This window comes from Carlito syrichta, unplaced genomic scaffold (genome assembly GCF_000164805.1).
Source record: "Carlito syrichta isolate Samal-C Ts95f unplaced genomic scaffold, Tarsius_syrichta-2.0.1 Scaffold302088, whole genome shotgun sequence".
Lineage (NCBI taxonomy): Eukaryota > Metazoa > Chordata > Mammalia > Primates > Tarsiidae > Carlito > Carlito syrichta.
This window is the reverse complement of record NW_007246184.1, coordinates 127,807-143,484: the sequence shown is the minus strand read 5'-3', so window position 1 is coordinate 143,484 and position 15,678 is coordinate 127,807. Positions and strand designations below refer to the sequence as shown.

Below are 15,678 nucleotides of genomic sequence, written 5' to 3'. Positions count from 1 at the left end.
CAAACTCAAAAAAAAAAAAAAAAGAAAAGAAATACCAATAATATAAAATTAAGCAAATAAGCCATTTGATAGACTATTGTGCAAGCATTTTAGTGCCAGGTTTTTAAAAAATACATGACAAAGAAAAATATTCACTATAAGATGTTAGAGAAAAACAACCAGGTACAAAATTAGATGGATATAGTTGCATTAACAAAAGTGTATAGATATAAATATAGATATAGATATATGCATATATATTTCTTTTTTTTTTTTTTTTTGGAGTTGGAGTCTCACTCGGTCGCCCAGACTTCTTCCGCCTCCGCCTTCCGAGTAGCCGGAATTACGGGCGCGCGCTACCACGCCCGGCTGATTTTTTGATTTATTGTAGAGATGAGGACTCGCTGCCCGGCGGGTTTCGAACCCGCGGGCTCAGGCCATCCACTCACCTCAGCCTCCCAAAGGAGCGGGATTACAGGCTGAGCCACCGAACCCAGCTTGCATATATATTTCAATCACCTACATTTTCTACAAATAAGTATATAATTTGTTTACACTTAAAAAGAAGCAAACGTTGTAAAACTATAATTAAACATAAGTGCTATAGTGATGATAAACATAACATATAACTATAAGCATGGTGTAATCATTTTTTTAGGTAAAAATATTGGTAGTTTGGCAATAAGTGATGATTCTTTAGGAAATAATTTTGCTTTTCTGAGACATAGTGAATGGTAAAAGCCAGAAGAACTTTTCATGCAGTGGGACTAATGTGATCATCTCACAGCATAATCAAGAGATGTTGATGTGATGGGTCCAGAGTGTGAGGTGAACACAGAAAAGTTTTGTGCCGTCTTAGAACTTTTGTAACCAGCTCTAGATGTTTGTTCCCTCTGCCTGGAAAGCTCTTCACCTGCATCTTCACATGGCTGACTCCTTTTTGTCTTTTGGATATAAAAACATTTCGCCTCTTCAGTGAATGGACTTTCTCTGACCGCCCAATCAAAAGAACTTCTACTTTTAAGCATTTTTCTCAGTAACATTTATTAACGTTCAAAATTTGCTTAACTTTTTGTTGCCTTTTTATTCATTGATGCCCCACTAGAATGGAAAATTTTGTGAGAAAAGAGACCTTACTTTCCTTGTATTCTACAATAACTGTGGTATCCAGAACCAGGAACACAAAGGTTAAAAGTAAAGGTTTTAAAGGTTAAAAGTAAGGTATACGATAAACTAGATGGTCATTTTCCCCTAGTACCCTGCTGGTGTCTTTGGGAGCATAAGATTCTAGAGGTGACCATCTTCACATATCTAAGCAGCCTTGCTCCTCTAAGTGTATCCTGAATAGCCCATCCAAGATTTTCACAAGCACTACATGTACATTACATAATATGGAATAGAAGGTCCACCAGCTGTACCTACATAAGCCTTTACTGATCCAGGTGCTCAGCTTGTCAGAAAGATGGGGAAAGCAGCTCTTGACAAAGTCCTCAAAGGTCACTGTTGCTAAGGCATTGATGCTGGCAGCCACGGTGCTATAGAAAGAGAAAAGTGAGGACATGGTCTGGGGTAAATCAGGCTGATCCACCAGTCTGCCCTTTTGTTCAGGTCAAATAGGCAAGGCAGGACTCTAGGAAAAACATAAACATATCTCCATCTTCTGGGACTCCACAGGACCCACATGGCTTGTTTACTCATTCTTCAACTCTGCTTCTACACTAATGTTCTTTTAATTCTTCCACAAACTACAGTGAAGAAGCTGAACTTTCATATTCTAGCTCCCATTAATTTCCCTTAACAAGATGCTAAATGCACTAGCAGGCAGTAATGGGGGATTGTGTGCGTGTGTGCTCAGGTTAGGGTGGAGGTAGAAAGCAGTGACCATCCTAACCCAGTTGTCAGTAGAGTTTGCCGTGGTTTGATAACTAATTCATCTATTCATTCTGGATTCCGGGCATACAATGGTGAACAGAAAGACATAGATCGCGTCTTCTAATGGGGGCTGAGCATGTAGGGCCAGAACATTTAATAACCAACTGTACAACTGCTTACAGTTGTAAAATTGCTCTGAAGGAAATAACAACGTGCTATTGACAGCATGTCCTACAGAGGTCTAAACTGATATATAGTTAAAAGCCTCTTTCCTTAGTAAGGAACAGACACTGAACAGATCTTCACACAATGGGAAGATATTCTAGAAGGAAAAATTACACATTGATGCCCCAAATGAAAAAGGGCTGTTAAATTCAACAACCTAAAGCCACCAGGGTTGCTAGAATGACATTAGTAAAGGAGAAAGGAAAGAGATAAGACTGGGAAGCAGCCAAAGATGAAAATTGTATAAAAGCTCTGATACTCTCTCTCTGATTTTCCCATCAGAGTTCAGTCTTACTGGACCTCAAACTTGCTTAGGTGACAGAGCACCTGAAGGTCGGGATTTTCTTTGCAGAATAGCATAAGAGCTTCTTTAATTCCTCATATAAACGATCAAGTAGAATAGATACTATATTAAATTCAAGTGATGCAAAATCACAACCATACAAAAAGTTCTGGAAAAGAAACAAGCTGATGAGTAAAGCATGGAGAGTGACTTGTAAGTTTTCCGCTGATGTTTCTTAAAAATTATTCGGCTACCCTCCAGATTCCGCTTAAAGACAAGTTATAGCTATACCTTCCCTACATGATATATGTATTAAGTAAAAACTGCCCAAGACCCATTTCTGGAAACTGAAACTAAGTGCTCTGGAGTGCCACCCTATGTTCCTAAGAATCAATGTGTGCCAGACTCCCCTTCTGTCTGCAGCCCCATAAAAATCAAGCAAGAAAATAACATTATCTAATCAAGGAGCTTCCCTGCATCTAAGAACATAATCTCGAAAAACATCTTGGGAAATTTCAAACATGAGGGTTAACTCATGAATCCATTGAGAGGAAGAAGAAAGCTAAATTGGGCCCAGAAGGTTGAGGTTTGTAGAGCTTCTGCTGGGTTTCTTTGGCAACCAGGTGTATCTATATGTCAATTCCCAGATGCTAGAGCTGCTCCAAGATAGTAGAAATCCTTCTCTTTTTTTCTCCGATCCCTCAACCACCATCTCTGCATTCTGCCTACACCCCTGCCTTTTCCTGTTGATTTCTCCACAGTCTCCCCATGGTTGTAATCTTCCTAGAACATATACTATCCGGTGTCTTCCTTTCTTCCAGTTTTTGAACTTGGGATAAAGGAATCAACCATTGTCTTATGGAGGCAGTTGTATTTCTCCCACCCGAAGAGAGTCAGTCATAAATTAAAAAAACAAAAGTAAAGTTATATAGAGAGGGATAAAATAAAAAGTGTTGCTACTACTGGTGTTTGATCCTCTGGCGCTCATGGCCTCTGTCCTTAGTTTCCTTGAGATCCTAAATACCAACACTACAGAAAAATACTTCTTTGTGTTATTGATGTAAAATTCTAAAAAGGATATTAGAAAAATAATTTTAAAAGACACTAAATTAAAATTACACTATAAGCAAAGTCAAGACATTATATAAACTGGAGGATATTGCTGTTCTAGAAATCTGTTAACATATTAGCATGTCAAAAGCTAGAAAAGGTAAAAAAATATATATCCATTTCAAAAATGCTGAAATTTTACCAAAATATAACTTTTCTAAAATAGTATATTTTTTCTAAAAGTGACATAAATATATACATTTTATTCTTTTAAAAATAATTTTGCAAAACTTATGTGAATATTCTCAAGTGTAAATAATATCTTTCACGCCAAAAGTCAATATTATCGTTAATGGAAAAACCAAAAAACTATTCCCTTTAAAGTGAAGGTTTCTGCTATCACCTAAATTATTTATCAGTGTTTGCAAAGTAATATTATATAAGAGAATACATTTGAGAATCTATCTATTAGAAAGAAATGGGAAATTCAAGAGTATTTGCAAATATCATTTCAGTACAGTCAACTCCAAGGAATCAACTAAAAGTAATAGAGCAAATAAAAATCTAAATACCAGAAAAATTCTGTGAGAGAAAAATAATGAAAAGGTCCTGGTCTAATAGATGGATTATATTTTAAAGCACAGTCACTGAATTATTAGTATTGGCATAGTTATAAACAAATGGATCAGAGGAATAAAAAAGAATTTAGAAAAGGTCTCAAATATATAGAAGAATGCAGGATGTAATAAGATATTTCAAATTGGAGGTGAAAAGATATCTTGTCTACAAAAAATAATGTGACAACTTGGCGCTAATTTAGAAGGAAAATAAAACAGGAACTTCATTTAATGTCTTATACCACATGTATAGCCTACACAATTTTCATATTTATTAAGATCATAAATATATTAGAATGGTGTCTAGAGGATTTTTTATCGTCATAGAATGGAGAGGTCTTTCTGAGAATAATGTTAATCCAGAAATCATAATATAAAAAATTGGTTGATATGAATTAAAATCCCTATATGTTTAATAAATATCATTAATAAAGCAAATAGAAAAAGAACACATGAAAAAGAAGGTGCTTTAGACATACAAGGGGACCCCAAAAAAGGAATTTATAAAAAATTGTGTATTTATTCTTACATGTTTAAACTTCAGTCATCTTCAAAGTATTTTTTGCCTGATGACCATACCCATTGAGGCACATTTTCTACTGCTCTGAACAGTTTTTCAATTCATCAATTTTGATACCTTTTAGTGTTTCTGCCATCTTTTTGTTTCACCTATTCTACATTAGCAAAATGTTTCCCTCTGGGGACTTTTTCATCCAGGGAAACAAAAAAAAATCGCTCGGGGTGAGATTAGGTGAATAGGGAAGATGGGGATACAAGGGTTATGCTGTTTGGGGTCAAAAACTGCTGAATACTCCCTGCGGTGAGAACCAGTCTCCTATTTGCCACGACTCAGGCCATTTCTTCCAAAAATCATCTCTCGCAAGAATGCTAGCTGGTACACTGATTTCCTAATATTTCCTAGAATACTTACCCCTTTTGAGGGGTCACCCTTCGTATGTCAATAGGCTATTTTTCTTATATATAGAGGAAACTCAAAAGAAAAAAATATCAACAACATGAACAGACACTTTACAAAACAAGTTCTGGTAAACAAAATTAAGGAAAGTTGGCCAATACCAAGTATTATCGAAAGAACTCATATTAAAACTAGTTACCATTTTTTAATTCTCAGCTGGGAAGTTTTAAAAGTTTGATAGTACCCAATATGGGCAGTACTGTGGGAAAATAGAAGATCTAGTGTGCTCATGAAATGAACTGGTACTAGTTTTTGAAAGCAAATTTAACAATGTCTATGAAAAATTTAAATAAACATATATTTTGACACAGTAGTGTTACTTCTTGGTGTGTAGTCTACCTGTATCTTTGTACAATTTCACAACGATACACATTATGGCATTGTTAATCACAACCTTCATTAAAGTTAAATTAAGTTACATTGATAAATAAAATGTTTAGGGTAGATAAACTGATACGGAAAGATTTCAAAATAGATTGTTCAATTAAATTGATGAAACCATATGAATAGTATTATCTTTTTTTGTTTACACTAAAAGGAATATATGTTCATATAAGTATAGATACTTTCTGGTTTATTAACAAGGAACTATTAGCAGTGATTAACTGTGCAAAGTGGGGCAGGAGATTCAAAGAATAAAATACTAACTTTTTACTCTTGCAATCCAGTACTGTGTGAGTTTTAACTGATGATTTTACAATCCTAAAATTGATCTTTAACCAACTGTATCATCGATTCTTTCCACCTAAGAGCTCCATGAAAGGTAATGAGGTTTTTTTCTCCTCAAATGAGCCTCTGATTCATAAGGCAGAGGGTTTGGCTTAAAGAAAAATAATGACACTCTCTTAATATTTCAGTCTGTTACTCTCAACATTTTTGCCTTCACCCTTCTCCAAGTCACTATCATCTCTGACCTGCATTAATGCAAAAGCCTCCACGTGGGTCACCTCATTTCACAAGTTTTGCTTTTAGTATGGTCCCTTCCTCGTGTAGAAGACCAAGTCTTCAATAGTGTGACATCACTCATTCCCTTGTTTCAAGCCTTCTAAGGCTTTCCCAGTTAACATGAAATCCAAACTCTATCAATAACCCACCTCTTCAAACTCATTCCTATCTGTTCCCTCAGTGCCTTAAGCTCCAATTCTTCTCTGTGTTCCTCAGATATTTCATACAGTTTGTCTCTCTGGGGTTTGGGGGTTTGCTCTTCCCCCTACCTGTAAAGGTTCCTTCCTGTACTCTTCACATAGCTGGTTTCCTCGCATATTTTACATCTCAGCACAGGTGTCATGTACTCGGAGTTCCTCTAATTAAAATTAGAACCCTAGGGCCTCATGACTTTCTAGGAGATCATTCTGTTATTTCCTGTTATACTGTCATTGTCAGACATCTTGTTATTTATTTATTTGACTTACATATTGTCAGTCTTCCATGTCTGTTGCAAAGCAAACTCTATATAAGGGCAATACTTATGAGTCTTATTATCTTCAGTATCCCCAATGTCACCAACTGTGTCTGGCAAAATATAAGCCTTCTAAAATATTTATAATAATAAATGTATAAATGATTTTTATTTAGCATAGTGTCTTGGCCATTATCTTGCTAAGCTATGGTCTGGTCACGTGTTCTTTGAGCTATGGCCAGAACATGTTTTCCTAAGTTTTGACACCCTCCCCTACCTTGGGGAGGTGAATCTCCTCACTCGTTCTCTCTCTCTAATTTACTTTTAAATAAAATATATTTTCTAATAAAAAAAAGTAGAATAATATCTCTATTTGGAGTATGGAAGTTATTAGCTGCTTACATGGATTAGCTGCTATTGAAGACAAGATGAATGCTATTCACTGCTACTGAAGATGAGATGAATGGAATGCAGGGAAGATCTACAGGAACATATAGTCACATATTGCTTAACGATGAGGATACATTCTGAAAAATGTGTTGTTAGGAGGGTCCATCATTGTGCAAATATTGTAGTGTATGTACACACACCAGGATGCTATACCTAGACTATATGGTATTATCTATCACTCCTAGACTAAAAACGTGTTCAACATGTGACTGTACTGAATACTGTGGGCAATTGTGACACAATGGTAAGTATTTGTGTACTTAAACATATCTAAACACAGAAAAGATACAGTAAGAATACAGTATTATAATCATACGGGACCACCATCATATGTGTATCACATCATTGATAAAACCATTATGTGGCACATGGCTGTATACACATTGCAGTTGAATGAGAAGAATCAGCAGAGTGAGCTGCTTTGTGTTAAGGTGGTGTGAAATCTTAGGTGCAGTTAGTATCTGGCAAGGTGAGATAATAGTCACAAGGGTCTTGAGTAGGAACACAGCTAGTTTTACACCCTGCCTCTTACTAACTCACCGTGGGCAAGTTTTCTACCTTACTAAATCTCAAATTCCTCATCTATAAACTGCTGATAATATGCATAAAGTTCTGGTCTCATATGTTGTGTGACAATTAATGAGCAAATACAAGTAATGCATTCAGCAGGGCAGTTGACACACAGTAAGTGCTCAGTAATGCTATTGGTTACTGCCACCGTCACCCTTGTCATCATTGCATCATTGTCTTCGTCCTTGTCAACATCATCATCATCATCATCATGGTGGTGTCTATGTACTAACCTCAGAGTTCCGCTGAAGGCACAAGCCACAAAAAGTCCTGGCAATCCCGGCATTGTGGAAAAGATCTCCATGACAAAGTATGGCATCAGCTGAAGAGGAGGCCAAGGGAGAGAGAGAGAGAAGGAAAGAGAGAGAGGCTTAGAAGTCTTCTAATAAGTGTCTGAAATGTGGGAAAGTAACTTTGTATAAAAAGGAGGCGGGATCTTTCTTTTTCTTATGTTTTCAATATATGTCATTTTCTTGTCTGTTTATCCTGAATGTTAGCAACTAAACCCTAAAAACAAAACCTTAAAATGAGTCTTCAGGGAACCTAGAAGTCATAGTTCTAGTAGGCAATCAGGTTTATAGGCAAGGAACCCCTACATGATAGAGCAGGACAGTTGAACATAAAGAGGGAGGGAAGGGAAATGACTGCTTCTCCTGAGCATATTCTCTGTAAGTGTAGTTCTTAAAAACACATTTAATGTAGTATGTTGGTGTGACGTTGAAGCTATGCTGAAAAGACATGATCAGAGGCATTGTGGAAACAGGATAATTTTGTTCAACTTGAGATTAAAGAGTCCAAAGGCAATATCAACATCCAAGGTCATGGGTTCAAGTCTACCTTCCATTCTCTCCAGCCTTGCCCTGGGACAAGGTGTCGTGTCTTCAGGGACAAGGTGAGTTGACCTATTTCTTTTATGATCACTCCCCTGTATTAGAACCTGGTGTGTGCTAATATCACCCAAGAGAAGAAGATAGAAGTACAGTCTCTAGTGTTTGGGAAGTGCCTAGAGATTCAGGCAGATTAAGAGAAAGGTCTAGCATTACCCAACAATGACAAGAAGCATGCTCATTCCAGACATTTCCCACCAGCCCCAAGAAAACCTATACCTGGTCTGGTGCTGAGATAATTCCAGAAGTCCAGGGGTCACAGTCCTTGAAGTGAGAGTACATGATTAAGCCAGAGAAGACAGCACACAGCAGAATGATCCAGAGACCCAATAAGTTAAAGTACAGGGCACTAGAAAAGAGCACATGGGCCTATTGGTAGCCTGCATGTCATATCACAGTGTGGTGGGGTCATTGCCAAAGACTCAAGATAAAGGTTTTTTGTCATTTTTGATAGCAAAATAAAATTCTATACCCCGCAAGAAGCATTACATTTTATACTTTTGCATTTTGGGGGAGTTTGGGAGCATGGTATATTTAGACTGATTACCAAATTTTAGTGATGTAAGACTTTTAAAAGGATTTTCCTTTGAAATTGAAAGTGTTTGGAAAGGTTCAATGTGTGTGGTGTGAGATCTACTTTCTTGGATGAAATTTCACATACCAATCACTCATATAACTTTAAGTGATTTTTTTTCCCTCTACTCAATTCATGAAATTGTCAAAAAGCCAGCATACATTTTAACATCTTTTCTTCCAGAAGGATAATGAACTAATACAGAAATAGACAGGTTTTGGAAATACTCACTTTGGAGATCAATTCAGATGAAAGTTAAGGCAATTTTCTTTTTCTTTTGAAAGACAACAGAAAGTATGAAAAACTTGGGATCATCATACCCATATTATTTGGAGCAATTCATTTTATTTTGCAACACACAGATATGTATATTTTCAGTCTGGGAGATTTTGTGGCTATTCTGTACTCATTACTGCCCTTGAAGTCAAAATTTTAGTCATTGCCTTTATCTCAGGGAAGACTTAAAAGTGGGCTGGTCTTGTGTTGATCAGAGAGAATAAACAATCTCACTGTGCAGAGAGTCGTGGGGGCCAGGTGAGTAGCAGTGGACGTTGTCTTTGATCTAGTCATTGTTTGGAGGGAATCAGAAGCATCTAGATTCAAATGTAAGGACACCCATTCCTTCCACAGCTCCGTGACACCTGTACTGTATAGGGGTACTTGACTTTCAGAAGTTCTTTAAACCAAAGTCTACATTTATAAAGCAAATATGTTAGATAGTTATCCCATTTAGAAGAGTTTTTATTTTACAATTTGGATAAAGTTTTTATATAAAAAGTTACTTCTTCGGAAGCATGTTCACAATGTGCATATTTTATTTTTATTTGTGTGTTTTTGATAGGAGCTGAGGACACAGCCGCTACATAAAATGATCAATATCTTTAACTGCGTTGGTTATATACCCTTGCTCTCTGCCATTCGGGCTGACTCTATTCAAGACCTTCTTCAGGTCGTCAGAGGCCTCTCTGAGCCTTATCTGAAACAGTCACAACCTGTTCTCTTTTCAGTTTCTGCTCTTTATAATGTATTATTTATGTCACTATAGCATTCATCATGATCTGAATTTATAAAATGTATTCATTCATTTATTATCTGTTTTCCCCCTTCAAATAAGCACAGAGCTGTGTTCCCAGAGTACTGGCATATAACAGATAAAAAGTTATTTTGAGCCGGGCTCGGTGGCTCAGCCTGTAATCCCAGCACTTTGGGAGGCTGAGGTGAGTGAATTGGCTGAGCCCGCGGGTTCGAGACCCGCCTGGGCAACTTGGCGAGACCTCATCTCTACAATAAATGAAAAAATTAGCCGGGTGTGGTAGCGTGCGCCTGTAGTTCCGGCTACTTGGAAGGCTGAGGCGGAAGGATCGCTGGAGCCCAGCAGGTCGAGGCTGTGGTGGCCAGGAGCGGCCACTGCACTCCAGTCTGGGCGATAGAGTGAAACTCCAACTCAAAAAAAAAAAAAAAAAAAGTTATTTTGTCTGTAGTAAGAAATGATAAAATGATTGAATGAATAAATGGTAAAAATTCATCACAATATAATAAATACAATATTTATACAATAAACACTCTTTACATTATTTCATTTTTGAAAACAACATTAGACCTGGAGTCAGCAGACTGTATCCTTAGCAACTGTATGACCTTAGACAAGTCATGGAACACTCTGAGTCAGTTACATCATCTGTTAAAAGAGCGTAACATATCTGCCTTACTTCTTATTATAGGACTAACATGAGGATCAAATGAATACATTCTTTATAAGCATATGGCGGCTATATAGCCATAGAGAGGACATTCATGCATTATCTAAAGCAATTTTATAACTTCAGCAATCAACTATGAGAAAAGAGAAACCAGTGGCAGTAGGTTATCCATGTCATTGTATTTTGAATTTGTTTCTTATCAGAAATGGACTTTGATTCTATACGGGGTTGATTCTTCTGTTTGTAAAGCAGGCCTTTTCATTGATTCATTCAAAAAAATATTAATGGGCATCTCTATGTACCAGGCCCTGTCCTAGACACTGAGGCTATAACTGGGAGCATACAGAATCCACTCTTATGGAGATTATATTCGGGATTAGAGGCAGGTAATACATTCTGAAATGCAATACATAAGACAATTTTAGATACAATAAGAGATGCACGGAATGACAGCATCTATGTGTCGAGGTGCTCTTGGTAACTGGGAGATGAGATGTGACATCCTGCATCAATGCCTCAAACCTCACAGAACCATTTACCACCAGCAGGCTTGAAAGATACACAAGGATTCAGAAACAAAAAGAGCAAGGTTCCAGGAAGCCCACTGAAGTGGTTTGGTGATAGTGTTTCTAGGTGTAAGGAAGATCTGGCTCAAGATTAAGTTGTCTTTTCTGAGAAGTCAGCATTTCTGGTCATGGAAATAAATGCAATGCGAGTCACTCCTGATTTAAACCAATGTCTCATTCAATTTGAATGTTACGGATCTATTTTCACCTGCCTATATTGCAGGATGTGTTTTTCTTAAGGACAAGAGACTTTTCTAAGCCCTGTGGAATGTTTTAATTACATTAGGCTTTCAGGTAATTGAGCAAAAGCAGAGCATCTAATCAGCATTCTACAGAGCCTCTAAAGTCAGTGGGTAGCTGGCTCTGTGTGGCCTCTCTGTGTCTCAGGGATACTCTGGAAGCTTCAACTGTGAGACAAATGACAGCCCTCAACATTTCTCTATCATGGTAATCTCCTTTCCAGCTCTATGCACTGCAACTTTACTGACCATCTCCACTGACTTTTTTCTCTTGGATTGTATTAACCCAATCACCTTAGATTCTCTTAGGGAAATCTTTTCTAGAGAGTTTTTAATCTCTCGTCTTTCCTTATTCTCACAAAATTACTGCCACAGCTCTGATCCCTTCATGGGAGTAAGGATGGGTAGAACCAGGAGAGACAACTCTAAATACATAGGGCATCATAAGCATTTCTTTCTTTATGACTATCTCTGTTTTTCTGCAAGTTTTCACACCCATTAAATACTAATACAACAGATTCCAAGCAATCATAGGAATAGGATTGCACTGATTTTTGTTGAATTAAACTAACCTGCTAAACAAGGTGTTGCGATACATACACAGAAATGAGTATATGAATGTGTGTATATAATTACATAGTCATATATACACAAATACCTACATATATGTGTGTCCCTGTGTGTACATACACACACAAAAACATGACCTTCTGGAAACATTACTTTGTCTAGTAAGCACAAAGTATTATTCCTGACCTTGTGGGGTAAAATGATGGAAAAGCACATTTCCTAACTTTCAGGCACTAATGTAGAGAAACCAGGCATATTCACAAAAGAAAACAATATAAACTCATAATGTTTTTTTAAGCCTTAGATTTGACAGAGATTATTATTTTTTTCAACAAAGTATTCTTCTCTTTATAAGTATAGTCAACTCCAATTTATTTTAAAGTAGAATTTTAGATGAATTTTAAGATCAAAGTCACATGCATTTTCAGTAATACAGATATTTGATGTGTAAAGAGTTTGTTATAATGTTACTTATTGTAATAAAAATTTGAATATTACCAGTGAATTGATGGGATACCAGATATTGCTTTCATTTCTTTATTCTGAGAGTTACGAAATATATGACTAGTAACATTAGAGTTATCCTTTGGGAATTCAACTAACAAAATTGTTGAATTATTTCCTGGCAATTTTATGGTTTCTTCAGCAAACATAAAAACTGTTCACTAAAAAATAATTTGGGGAAACCTAGTGAGTGTTTCTCTATGAAAAGTTTTGAGCATCCTGGTTAACAGGGAAAGCAGAAAACTTGTGAAGCAGCACTATGGATGAAACACTATTTTAGATACAACTCTGGCTTATTTCTACCAGTTTTGTGAAAGAGTCTATACCTGCCTTTGGCTGCCATCCTAGACAATGGAATGGCTTGCAGGACTTGGAAAAGACTTGACTCTGCTGTATTCATTAGAGCAAGCAGGCCAGGCAAGAGCTAAAACACCTAAAGCCCTGTTATGGTTTACCAAAAAACTCAGGGTTTTCTTCTTCTTTTTAGCCTCTCCTTGGAAACTTTAAGGGTACAAATATCTGTTAAAGTAAATTAAAATGGAGACCAGGCCTGAAGAATTCCTAAGCAGATAAAATCAGTCAGGTTTCATAAGTGAGCTTAGCCTTGTTGGATTTGCAAATATAAGTAAAGCTTACCTTGGATTATTTCTAGTAAATACCTACATCTAAGAAAAAAAATGAAACTGAGGCTAGCCAATCAGACACCACCAACTAACTTACTTAACTAGGAAATTTCTAACAGGATAGACCAAGTAAGGCAACTGTCTAATTGTAGCCAATCAAATTTGTTTTGCTTTACTTTTTTTTTTTTGAGTTGGAGTCTCACTCTGTCACCCAGACTGGAGTGCAGTAGCCATTCCCGTCCACCGCAGCCTCGACCTACTGGGCTCCGGCGATCCTTCCACCTCAGCCTTCCAAGTAGCCGGAACTAAAGGCGCGCGCTACCATGCCCGGCCCATTTTTTAATTTATTGTAGAGATGAGGTCTCACCAACTTGTCCAGGCGGATCTTGAACCCGCGAGCTCAGGCAATCCACTCACCTTGGCCTCCCAAAGGTGCGGGATTACAGGCTGAGCCACCGAGCCTGGCTTGTTTTGCTTTACTTCTGTGTACTCCTGTAAATGTTTACTCTTCTGTTCTCTCAACAGAGCCCCTGACTATTTCTCTTTTGCTGCTGCCTCATTCATGAATTGCTGTTGTTTCAAATAAACTCTTTAAAATTTAATTGATTCTCAGTTTACCTTTTAACCCTTCAAAAGAAAAATAATGGTTGAAGAGATCACCAAAGAGATAAGTAAGGCCAATTCATTATAGAAACTGTGAGCTATTTACCTCTGCAATACCATGCATGGTACCTAACCTAACCAAGCAATTTCTCAATAAATGGATGCAGGAAATACTTGACAGCAAAGACAAGCACGCTTCAGTTCAAGTCAAACTCTGCTACTTCCTTGCTGAAATGAGAATAGTCATGCCTACCCCCAAAATTTGAAAGGGTTAAATGAATCCAATCTGTTACACACACAGATGTGCAGCACACACACACACACACACACACACACACACACACACACACACACACACCAATAGGAAGTACATGACAAGTAGCCAAGAAAGTAAGAGAAAACATAGACATTTCTCTTGATGAATACACTTACAGCTTAGCATGCTTTTCAGATTTGCAAGAGATGCATCGCTGGATGGTCGATTGATTAACTCCATAGATTCCAAGCCATGTAAAAGTTCCTCCCACTGAAACTGTCCAAAAAGTGTGACGTCTGAGAGGGTCTACATCAAAGCTATGAAGCAGAGAGAAGTGAGTGAACAAAGAAGTTCCTTTGATGCGAAGATGTTATTTTAGGTAATAAAGTCATGCAGCTAAATCTTTATCAAGCATGAAAAAATGGCATTGGGCATACTCAAGTATATTTAGTCGGGATCCATTTGTTGATTGCTCTAACACATTGTGGAATCCACCAGCAAAAACTGATCCTTGAATGAGAACTGTTAAGAAGCCCACAATCATGACAACCATCTGAAATGCATCCGTCCATACCACTGCTTTTAGTCCTCCCTGAAACAGAGGGTGAATATGAGTTCTGGAAAATAAAGCCCACAAATTTTCCAACTCTGTACAGTCTCTCTACTAATGCAATCATTCATTCATTCATTCCTTCACCAATAGTCACTGAACATCTTTTATGTGCCAAGTACTATGTTAAGCATAGGAAAAATAGGACATGAAAGAGAAAGGTCTTTTCCTTAACTTCATAGAATTTATAATCTAATGTGAGAAGCAGATAATAAGATAACAATTTACTTGAAATTGCAGAAGTGCGGTTAAGAAGGACAGGTTACTGAGATTCCTAGGAGAGCATAGAGCAGGGAGTCCTCACCTGGTCTTGCGGAACTAATACCCAAGCTAAGTTCTGAGAATGAATAGGAATTTACCAGGTACAGAAGACAAAGAGAAGGGAAGATCAGCATATGTGATGGGGGAATGGGGTAAGCATGGCTCCCCGAGGAAGTGAAAGGAAGCTGGAATATATAGGTTGAAGGGTGTGGAACACCCAAAGAGCAGAGTATTGAATTTGCTAGAGGCCAGAGCACACAAATTCTGGCAAGGCCACTTAAGTAATGTATCAAGAGCAATGAGAGAGCATTAAGGAGAGTTAGATGATGGAAGATTTTGTTTGTTTCACAGTAATTTTATTGATGATTATGTGGAGAATAAATTGCAGGAATGTAGTGGGAAAGGAGTTGAAAGATAATCTTAGAGTTTGTTTCAGTAGTTCATGTCTGAGATAATTGGCATGTTGAAGTAGGGTTGAGATGGAAAGAGGGGGATGGATTTGAAAGACGTTTTGGGAGTTATCATTATAGCCTATGATTTACTGAATGCAGATGATGAGGAAGTAAGGAAATTAAGGATAATGACCTAGGTCTGGTTTGTAAAACAAGAATTTTTTTTTTTTTGGTAAAACTAGCGACAGTGATTGCATTTTGGGATACCGAGATGGTAGAGTATGGAGAAAGAAGGAAAGGACTAGAAAGGAATTTTATATTACAGGAATTCATGGAGGAAGTTTTCAGAGCTAGAGGATGGTCAGATAGTGAGGTGAACAAACCACAGTTTCAAGAGATTGAATCTTATGGGTATAGGAGAACTTAGGATACATTGATTAAGCAAGGGTTATAGCTGTGGTTATCAAACCTG

The 15,678-nt window shown here is 37.3% G+C and overlaps 1 protein-coding gene across 1 annotated transcript in view; it reads right to left on the bottom strand.

Annotated features, from left to right (window-relative positions):
- The window catches only part of SLC5A12 (solute carrier family 5 member 12), a 52,287-nt gene that overhangs the window by 23,465 nt on the left and 13,144 nt on the right, over positions 1-15,678 (bottom strand). Inside the window, exons 5-9 of the mRNA XM_008056066.2 lie at positions 14,381-14,535; positions 14,120-14,260; positions 8,528-8,657; positions 7,655-7,743; positions 1,402-1,514 (exon numbers count right to left, since the gene is read on the bottom strand). Of these exons, the coding sequence (XP_008054257.1) occupies positions 1,402-1,514; positions 7,655-7,743; positions 8,528-8,657; positions 14,120-14,260; positions 14,381-14,535 (628 nt within the window). The remainder of the gene's footprint in view (positions 1-1,401; positions 1,515-7,654; positions 7,744-8,527; positions 8,658-14,119; positions 14,261-14,380; positions 14,536-15,678) is intronic.